General features: G+C 65.3%; 1 protein-coding gene across 1 annotated transcript; it reads left to right on the top strand.

The window, feature by feature from the left end:
* CCDC124 (coiled-coil domain containing 124) lies at positions 1-7,360 on the top strand. The gene is given in 6 exon segments (XM_026691825.2): positions 1-107; positions 3,297-3,473; positions 5,463-5,571; positions 5,574-5,648; positions 5,852-5,963; positions 6,202-7,360. Coding segments are annotated over 5 exon segments (660 nt in total). The 5' UTR covers positions 1-107; positions 3,297-3,314; the 3' UTR covers positions 6,407-7,360.
* Positions 7,361-10,116: the final 2,756 nt, after the last annotated feature.

Below are 10,116 nucleotides of genomic sequence, written 5' to 3'. Positions count from 1 at the left end.
ATGGTGGAGGGGCGGAAGGGTCGACCGCCGTTTCCGCCCTGAAGGGCGGTGAGCGCCGTGACGTCCAAAGGCTGCGACTCCCCCGGCGGCGGCGGCGGCGGCGGCAGGTAGGGGTTCTGGCGGGTCGAGCCTGTCCCCGGCCAAAAGGAGGGAAGGCGCGGCCTGTCTCGTCGGCCCGCCCGGCCTCCTCTCCGCCGGTGAAGCGGGGCCCGGTAACGAGGGACTGGGCGCGGCCGGAGGGGCTTCTGCGGGCCCCGCCGACCCTCTTTCCTCCCCGGGGAGCCCCGATACGTAGCCCGGGTGGGGTCTCGAGGCCTCGGGGGGCGCTTGGAGGGCCGTGAAGGCCTCGGGGGGCGGCTGGGAGACCCCCCAAAGACACCCGGGTCCCTCTTTCTCCGCCCCTGCGGCTTTAGGAGCCGTGGACTACAACTCCCAGGATGCCCCAGCCAGATAAACTTAGCTGGGAGTTGTAGTCCACGGCTCTTAAAGCCGCAGGGGCGGAGAAAGGCTTAAAGCCGGATTAAAATAGATTCGGATGAGCCGGAAATAAACCATTTCGAACCCCTATTTGGGGCCTGAAGCCAAGAGTCGCTTTAGAAGGGTTGGGGTGGGTGTGTTTCGAACTCAGAACAGGCCATTCCCACTTGGTTGACTTTGGGGCGTTTTCCCCACCTGTGAGGAGAATGATTTTGTGTGTGTGGGGGGGCGATTAAGTAGGGTTGGCGGTGACCCACAAGTCACTCCTGCATCCTACGGGAAAGACAGTTTTGCACCCCCCACACCCGGCCTCTTCTTGCCCCCCACCTCTCTGGGGAAACACTGGCCCCCTCTGGCAGGTAGTCTGTGCCTGCCCAGGTAGTCCTTGACTTACGACCACGATGGAGCCCCACAATCCCCTGCTAAGGGAGACCTTAGTTAAATTGAATTTTTAAGCTGTGTTTTACGACCTTCGTTGCTGTCGTTAACTGAATCCTGCAGTTAAGTGAGTCACACGGTCGTTAAGTGAATCTGGCTCACCCCATGGACTTTGTTGTCAGAAGGTCTCAGAAGCTGATCATGTGACCCCCCCCAGCACACAGCAACCGTCGTAAGTATGAGCCATTTGCCCAGCATCTGAATTTTGATCACTGCAACGGCCGTCAGTGTGAGCAACGGTCATAAGTCCGGCCCATTCCCCCGTGTGCGTTGTAACTTTGAATGGCCTCTAAGCGAATGGCTGTTACGTCCAGGTCCGCCGGTAGGAGAGGCTTCCGTGGGATTGAGGGAGGCGTAAGCAGCTACGACTTCTGTTCCCCTGGAGGGCCCTGAGCGCAGCTCTCCTGCCTCTCCTGCCTCCTCGGAGCTTTTCCTCCAGGCATTTCCAGGCCCACGTCTGGGGGAAAGGCCACAGGAGCCGCACCAGGATTGTGTTTGATCTGGGGGGGGGTGTGTGTGTGTGGCCAGGAGGGCGTCATTCCTTTGGAGGCCCCTGGGGTGGGCAAGTGCTAAGGCAGGACTCCCCCCCACTCCGCCTTCATTCTCTGCCTCTTCCTTCCCCTCTTTCCTTATTTTTCCTTCCTTGCTCTCTTCCCCTCTTCCCTCCTTTTCTTCCCCCTTTCTCCTTCCCCCTTTCCTGCCCCTTCTTACATGCTCAGGTGCAAAAGGGGAAACACTTTCCCCTTCGATGTGCTTTTTGGCCCCCTCTGTCTTCGCCAGCCTAGGCGCCATGGGCCGGCCCTGTGATAGAGGCGGCCTCTCTTTTGCCCATAGAATTACAGCAATACATTCAGTTACAAAGAGACGGAAAGAAGGGACTTAGGACCGCTTCCCACACTTGCGACCATGGCGGCATCCTCACGACCACAGGATAAAAACTCAGGCACTTGACCATCAGCGGGGGTACTTTGTGGCAGTTCTGGGCTCCTCCCTGCATCCTTCCCAGCTGGCTTCTGGCAAAGTCAGTGGGGGGGGAGGACTCGCTTAGCGACCCTGGTCGTCCCAAAGGGCATCCAGCTGACTGACTCTCCGCCCTCCAGGCCGGGGCTGTCCATGGGGGGCTTTTTTCAGGAGGCAGCTGGACTTCCTTGAAGACATTTCTCTTCCCATCTTTGGTTCTGACTGGATGGTGGGAGATGGGAAGAAGGTCCCACGCCTATTTGCACCCTGATTCAGGTGACCCTGAGGGCCCAGGTAAAACCCCCAAGTGGCCTCGGGGACTCTCGGAGACAGTGCTGGCAACCAGAGGACAGCCAGGAGTACGAGTCCTCCCATCCTCCACCATTCAGCCAGAGCTGAAGAAGCTTCTTGGATGAGAAGCGGAATATCTTCAAGGAGAAACGGAGGAAGTCCAGTTGCCCCTTGAAAAGGCACCTGAAACATAACAAAGAACGGCTGCAGGAACTGGGCCTGGCTGGTCTCCGGAAGAGAAGGACCCGGGGAGACCGTATTTGAGGGAGGGGCTGCCCCGGAGAGGAGGGGGGAGGGGGCCAAGCTAGTCCCCAAGGCACCCTTGAAGGCCAGACAAGGAATAAGGGATGGAAACTGAACAAGGATGAGAGATTCAACCTGGAAATGAGGAGGGATTTTTCTAACAGGACAATCAACCGACGCAACAGAAGTTGTGGGGGCTTCATCCCTGGAGGCTGTCAAGGGGAGATTGGACCGCCATTGGTCAGAAATGGTGTAGGGTCTCCTGCTTGGGCGAGGGGGACGACGTTGGACTAGATGACCTCCAAGGTCCCTTCCACCTCTGTTAATCTATTAAACTGTAGCAAAAAAAAAAAAAAAAGCTTGTACAATTGGGTGTGACTCACTTAGCAACAGAAATTCTGTTCCTAATTGTAGTCGTAAGTCAGGGGCCAGCAGTATTGCTTATGTTTTTATATATATTTACGCCACATAATTTAAGTTAAAATGCACCGAAATCGCTACTTCTTTCTTTCCAAGACATAAAGAAGCCAAGCGGTTCCAGTGAGCGAAGCCAGAAGGAGGGAAACCCCCTAGTTAACTCCCCTTCCCTGGTCCCCCCCACCTCCCCCCCTTATCTCCCTGTGGTCCAGCCACATTCAGGGAAGAGATTTTGGCCCCTCTCCCGCAGGGCTTGGATTCGGATGGGTAGGGGTTGCATGCCCCCCCCAGGACTCTGGCCTTAGGATGCCTCTGGACTGTAGGTCAGGATTGCCCTCGTCTCGGTCCTCCTTCCTTGCCCCCCAGCGAACGGCAGACTGGCACCTAGCAAAGGGTGGGTGGGGGCAAAGGGTGGCAGCTCCGACGCAGCCAGCCCTCTGAGCGACGGCTGTTTCTGCCCGGGGCCACAGGCGCGAGCACCCTGCGGGATGCCCAAGAAGTTCCAAGGGGAGAACACCAAGTCGGCCGCTGCCCGGGCGAGGAAGGCCGAGGCCAAGGCGGCGGCTGATGCCAAGCGGCAGAAGGAGCTGGAGGATGCCTTGTGGAAGGAGGAGGACAAGCACGTCCTGCGCAAGGAGCAGAGGAAGGTAGGCCGGCCGGAGGGAAGGCAAGGGGGCTCCGTGGATGTCTGGCGGCCAAAGACGGACCCAAGGCAGCCCACCTGGCCCTTTCCCGTGTGGGGGCTGGGCGGAGGAGAGCGCTGGGGTTTCGTGCTGTACAATCCTCGGAGCGTGTCTGGGTTGAACCCGGCTGGCTCTGGAATGTGGAAGTGATCCAGGGCTCCAGAGGGGCCGGCCTGGCCCTCAGGCAGTTCAGTCTGGACTGCTTGGCAGGGGCCAAAAAAGAGGAGGCAGCGGGGGGCTCTGCCAGCCCTCCCTGGGCCCCACCCTGGGCCCTTTTCCCAATGCAGCCCCACCCCACGGAGCCCCAGTGCAAAGCTTGTGCCCACCCCCCCTCCCTTCCAGGTGAGGTTGGCCCCGAACTTTTGCGGCCTTGGGGAGGCCCTCGAGACGTGCCCCCAATGGCCACTGGGTTCCCCCCGAAGGCCTTTCGCTTCTCATCCAAGGAGCTTCTCCAGTTCTGACGGAAGCTTCTTCCTTCAGAGCGGGAGAAGCGAAATGTCTTCAGGGCAAAACAAAGAGACTCCAGTTGCCTCTTCCAGAAGCCCCCCAGGGGCAGCCCTGACCCCGAGGACGGAGGGTCCCACGCCCCCCCACCCCCCCGGGAAGGTCTTTCCCACCCGGCCTGGAGAGGAAGCCCTGCCTGCCCCGACATTCGGGCTTTATCCCCTGGGTTTGTATCCCGCCTTCCTTCGCCTGAGAAATAACTCCAGGCGGTGGACGCGTTCAGCAGCCCTCCTCCCTCCTGTTTCCCCACCACAACAGCCCTGTGAGGTGGGCTGGGCTGAGCTGCCTTTCCTGCCTAAGGCGGGACTGGAACTCATCGCCTCCTGCTTTCCAGCCTGGTGCCTTAACCACTAACCAAACTCTCTCTCTCTCACACACACACACACAGACACACACACACAGTCTTGTTCTCAGGGTTTTTTCATCTGTTATTTTTATGCTACGTTTTAATTGTGTAATAGGTGTTCATTGTTGGGGTTATTGCAGGCTGTCCTGAGTCCCCCTGGGTGAGATAAGCAGCCATAGGAATTTAATAAAAAACAAAAACAAAGTAAGAACCGCAGCCTGGCGCCTCACGGTGGTGGGCCAGGTTAGGCTGGCATCCGTGCCAACAGGCCCAGGGGGCAGGGAGGCGGCCCTGGCCAGCTGACCACACTGGCGCTTGGGCAGGTGGAAGAACTTGGATGCCCGCAGGGGGGAGGAGAGACTCTGCCCAGTTCACAGTATGGCGCTGCCCCCCCCCACTGGACCCCTGGACACCGTCCCCTCTCCTCTCCTTCCCCCCCCCCACTGCCAGCCTTGTCCAGGCACCCTTGGAAAGGGAAACTCGAACCCAGAACCATGTCTGTGGGAGAGCTGGGAAAGAAATGGGGTTAAAGGAGGTTTGCGACCGGGGTGTGTGGGAGTCTGTGCTGGACCCTTGAGCCCCTCCAGCCAGAAGGACAAATCCAGCCGCAGGGCTTTCAAGGCCTCCTGGGGAGCCCCAGGCGGACGCTTCCTCCGTGGGGGCCGCTCCTGATCCGGGGCCCTGAGGAGAAAAAGCCCCCCTTTGGCCTTCAGGCGCAGGAGGACATCCGGGAACTGCCCAGGGGTCTCGGGAGCCTCGGGGCCCCAGGCAAGGACGGAGGGGGGGAGGGCACCCAGGGAAGCCGGAGGAGAGAGGGAGGGAGGTGGAGGGTCTGCTGGGACCAGATCTCGCCCAGCCTCTGCGGGGCCAGAGAGGCAGGCGGGGCCCTTGCAGCCAAGAGCGAGGCCTGGGGGAGGCAGGGGGCGCCCGCCAGGCCTGTCTTGGGGGCTTCTGCCCCTCCCCTCCAGGGCTCTTGGAGTGGGGACCCCGGCCTCCTCCCCCAAGGGGCCCCTCATGGCGCATCTGCTCCAGCCGCCTTGGACGCCAGCCGTCCCCTTTGGGGGCGGGTCCTCACGCGGGCTCCCCCCATCTCTTGCCCCCAGGAGGAGCGGGAGAAGCGCCGCCTGGAGCAGCTGGAGCGGAAGAAGGAGCTGCAGCGGCTGCTGGAGGAGGAGGATGCCAAGCTGAAGGGCAGGGCGCCCAAGGCCCCCGCCCCAAGGTCACCCGGGCCCAGATCGACGAGGCTCTCCGGAAGGAGATGAAGGAGGGACCGGACGCTGCCGGCAGCGGTGAGCACCCCCGGGATCCCCAAGCGCCTTCCCGGGACGGCCGGAGCCTAGCGGGGCTGGGAGGTCTCAGGAGATGGGAGGGGGCAGCGGGAGGTCGGTCCCCAGCCCCGCCCAGAGGCGCGCTCCCTCTTGGGGCCCGGGGAGGGTCTCCTGAGCCGGTCCCTCCGGTCCCACCTGCCCTTCCTCCCCCCCTCCCCCCGCAGAGAAGCCGAAGAGCCACCTGGAGGTGCCCTTGGAGGAGAACCTGAACCGGCGGGTGCTGGAGGAGGGGTCCGTGGAGGCCCGCACCATCGAGGAGGCCATCGCGGTGCTCAGGTGGGGCTGGGCAGGCTCCCGGGGGCTGGGGGAGGCGTTCTCACCCCAGGAGAAGGAGCAGCCCCTCCCTCCTTTCCAAAGAGCCCAAGTTGGGGGTCAGCGCTGCTCCTGGGGGGGAGAGAGAACCTGGGGGACCCTCCGCAGCCCAAAGAAGGGGGCCCTTGGGGTTCCTCTGCCGGAGGAGCCCTGGGGGGCAGGGGAGGGGCCACCCCCAGTTAACCCTGGCTGCCCCCTACAGCGTGGCCGAGGACCCCGACCGGCACCCGGAGCGCCGGATGAAAGCGGCCTTCTCGGCCTTCGAAGAGGGGAGCCTGCCCCGCCTGAAGCAGGAGAACCCCAATATGCGCCTCTCCCAGCTGAAGCAGCTGCTGAAGAAGGAGTGGATGAAGTCCCCCGAGAACCCCCTGAACCAGCGGCACACGACCTACAACAGCCAGAAATGAGGGGGCGGGTGGGGGGCGGCTCCCCCTCCTGCCCTCCCCCCGCTTTCCCCTCCGCTCTGCCCCCACTTGCTCTGGGGGCCCCCGAGAGACCGGAGGCCCCCCACTTCCTGGCTGCCTTCCTGGGCTGGAGTCTCATGAACCGCCCCCACCCCTGAAGTGGGGGGCAGCTCTGCTTCCCCTCCGCATACACCCCCGTCCAGATATCTAGCCCAGCGCAGCTCCCCTCCCCTTCTCTCCTCCCGAAGACCCCCAACTCGGGAGGCCCCTTGGGTGCTCCAGCAGCCTCCAGCCCCCCATTGGAGGTGCAGGCATGCCCCCCTCCTGCAAATGGGGTCAGGATTCTGGCCTGGGCCCCTCTTGCCTCCCCCAGCCCAGGGTCCATGCAGCTGCTCCTTCGCTGCCCCCAAGACCCCCGTGGCTCCGGTTCTGTCTGGGGACTCCCCGGGGCCCCCTATTCCTCCTCCGATTGGGCTTTGCACTCCAGCCCTCCTCCCACCTCTGGCTGCTCCTGGCCCCCCCCCCCCAACAGAGGTCACTGGGCCTCTGCCCTCTTGACCACCGAGTGCCATTTGCCTGACTTGAACCCTGTGCCAGGCGGGGCTGGGAGGAGCAGCCGCCTCACTCCATGCCAGGCAGCCCCCCCAACCACAAAACCCTGTGGCAGCCTTTGCTGTCCCACCATCAGAACAGGCCCTGCCCACGTGTGCCCCCCACCCACCCTCCCCTCCTCTCCCCACGGGGGCCTTGGCAGGGCCAAGAGAGCCGTTCTCCTCCTCCTCCTCCTCCTCCTCCTCCTCCTCCTCCGCTTGGGCCTCCTGCAGGGAGGGGGAGGGGCCGTGCCAGCTGGCCCCTCCCACTCTGCCCCCCCTTCCCACGTGTTCAGGGAAAGTTCTGGACTTTTAAACCACGGACAGATACCTCAACCCCACCAGGAAATAAAGAGAATTGTGCCCACCGCTGCCCTTCCTTCACTGCTCTCTCGCCCAGCGGGGCAGGACTGGCCCAGCCGGTCTCACGGGGCTCATCGGACGGCTTGAAAGGCAGGCAGCATAGCCCCCCTGCCCCCAGGCCTGACCCCACTCCAGCAACACCCCCAAACAACCCCCTGCAGTGCTAGAAGGGGGAGGGTATCAATGTTATACCTAACAGAGGGCAAAGCGGCCTTCAATGCAGAAGGGGTCAAGGGCAGCAGCTGCTGGAGTTGGCACGGAGGAGGGCCTTTCTGGGGGTGAAGTTCTTAATGCCCCCCCGCAGCTCCTGGATGGTTCGTCCTTCCCTGGGGGCATCCCCCCTTGTGGCTCTTCTGCAGATGTGAAACTACTGGGTGGGGTGGAGGGGTTGGGGACTCTGCACCCCCCAGGACCTCAGCCTTCCCAACACCCCCCAGCCGTGGCTGCTGGGAGGAGCCCCTCCTCTGCGCTGTTGGGATTGTGTGGGTGTATCTGCGATGGTGATTGGCAGCTTTGCTCTACCCCCACCTCCCCCAAGGAAGGCGGAGTGGTCCAGGCCAGCCCTGTCGTCATGGCAACGGGGCATCTCCCTCTGCAAGAGCCGTGGGGTTGGGGAGTCACGCGGCGGGCGGGCGGGATCCCTCCGCAGAGCCGGGCTTCCCCGAGCCTTTCCCTGGAATGCAGGGGGGGGGGGCCGGGGGCGCAGGAACCTCCCGTATCGCGGCTATTCTCGGCGCCTGGGCGGGGAGGAGGCGCTTCCCGCCCTCCTTGCCTCGACCGAGGCTGTGTTGGGGCGGGGGAGGGGGATCCCCGGGCAGCCTCCTGCCCAGCGTCACCCACCTTGGCGGCCCAGAAGCAGCCCCGCCCGAGAGCGGACTTCGGGGGCCGCGAGGCCGCCGTCCACCTCGACGGGTCCCCGGCAAGCGGAGTCTCGGGGGCGGGAGGGGCTCATCAGGGGAGAGCCGGCTCGGGCCTCTACGGAGCCTGGCGCGGGGGGGAGGAAGGGCCGGAGGTCCCTGCCTGGCCGGCGCGGGTCCCACCCCGGGGACCGAGGCAGCTGCGGGAGGAAAGGCCCTCGGTTGGGCGGCGCGCGGGGCTGGGAAGCCCGGGAGAGGGTCGCGGTGCCCGGCGGCCGCCCTCGAGGTCCCAAGGAAGCCCCGGCGGGGAGGAGCTGCAGACCCCGGCCAGGGGGAGACCCGCTGCCGTTGGTGGCAAAGGCCCCGGAACCTCCGGCCCGTGGAGGCGGCTGGGAGGGCGGCGCTCTGCAGGCTCCCTTCCTCACACACCCCGGAGGTCGGCTGGGGCGGGGCCGGCGCTCGGCTTGTCGACCCCGAGGCTGCCCTTCCTCTCTCCTCGGCCCACGGACACCCGCGGGGCTCCTGCTGCAGATGCGCGCCGCCGCCCTTGCCTTCCTTGCACGGTCTGCGACGCCGGGGGCAGGTGGGGCGAGGCAGCCTCTGCCCTGGAAGGGACGGACCGCCGGCTCGGCCTTGGGCACCCCGGGAGCCCCCAGCCGCGTCTCCCAAGCCTGAGCCGGCAGCGGGTCCCTCGGGCGGCCCGTCCCGTCCTCCTCGGCCGCTCAAGCTGGCGGGATCCTGGGAGCCCCGCGCGCCCCGCTCCCCGCAGCGGCTCTCCAGGGGGCGGCAGGTCCTGCAGACGGGGCCCCCTTTGGGCGGCCGAGCGGCGGGTCTGAGGGGGCTGCCCTGGGGGCGCTGGAGCCGCCTGGGCCGCTGCTCTGCGCTGCGCTCCCGGGGTTCAGCGGCGGCCCTTCACTCTCCGCCCTCCCCGCCCTGGGGGTGATGGGGCGCCTCCCCTCGGGCTGACAGGCCGAACCGGCCGCGTCGCTCGGCTGACTCGTTCTGGGTTTGAGGGAGGAGGAGGAGCGATTTTCTCCCGACCAAAGTCACGTTCTCCTCTTCTGGGAAACGGTCCCGGGCAGAGGGGCGCGGGGGGGTTCTCCTCCTCAGTTCGGTTTCCCAAAATAGCCCGCCGGTATTTTTGGCTGCAGGCGCCGTGCCTCCCCCCCGCGCGCCTTCTCCGCTCCCCTGCTTGGGCGGGGCTGATGGGAGGGAGGGAATTCTGCTCGCCCGTTTTGAGAGGGAGGAGCGCGGCCTGCCGGCCTCCGTTTAGCGGGGAGGGTCGCGCTGGGCTCGGGCGGAACTCGGCTCTGACGGCGCCGTTTGCGCTTTACAGTCCGCTCTGCGAGGCCCGATCCCGCGGGTGCTTCTCTGCGGGGCGGGCGACGGCCGAGCCTCATCGCCTGGGCTCCGTCCCTTCCCTCCGCCGCGCCCAAGCCCCGTCCGGCTTAGCCCCTGTGTTCAGCCGGCCCCGAGGGCGCCCGGTGCGGGCCATGGAGGGGGAAAGGGGGCCGTTTGGGAGGGGCAGCCCCCATCTCCCAGGGGAGACCCATTGCGGGCGGCCCCCTCGGAGGTCCCGGAGCCGCCTCTTCGCCCCTCGCCTTCCACGGCGGAGACCTTCTCGGGGCCGCAGCGCTCCTTTCCCGGTCTTGCAGCCCGCCTACACCGCGACCCGCGCGCCCCTCTCGCCGCCACCCTCTCCGGCGGCTCACGGCGGGGAGACGCCTGGCCTCGGCCGCCCCAGGTCGCTGGCTCGGAGCTGCCCACCGGCGGGGTCTCCCTCGTTCCGCGGAGCGGATTGTAGGTGCCGCGGCTCGCAACAGCCTGCCCGCCCCGAAGGGGACCCCGGCGCAGCGCCCTCCCCGCCGCCCTCCCCGCCTGGGCGCTCCTCCCCTGGCTGCCA

The sequence above is a fragment of the Notechis scutatus genome, chromosome 1 (assembly GCF_049901735.1).
Source record: "Notechis scutatus isolate UNSWTSFEM ecotype Mainland chromosome 1, rNotScu1.2, whole genome shotgun sequence".
Lineage (NCBI taxonomy): Eukaryota > Metazoa > Chordata > Lepidosauria > Squamata > Elapidae > Notechis > Notechis scutatus.
Note: the sequence above shows the minus strand (reverse complement) of the source record. Positions and strands in the feature narration are given on the sequence as shown.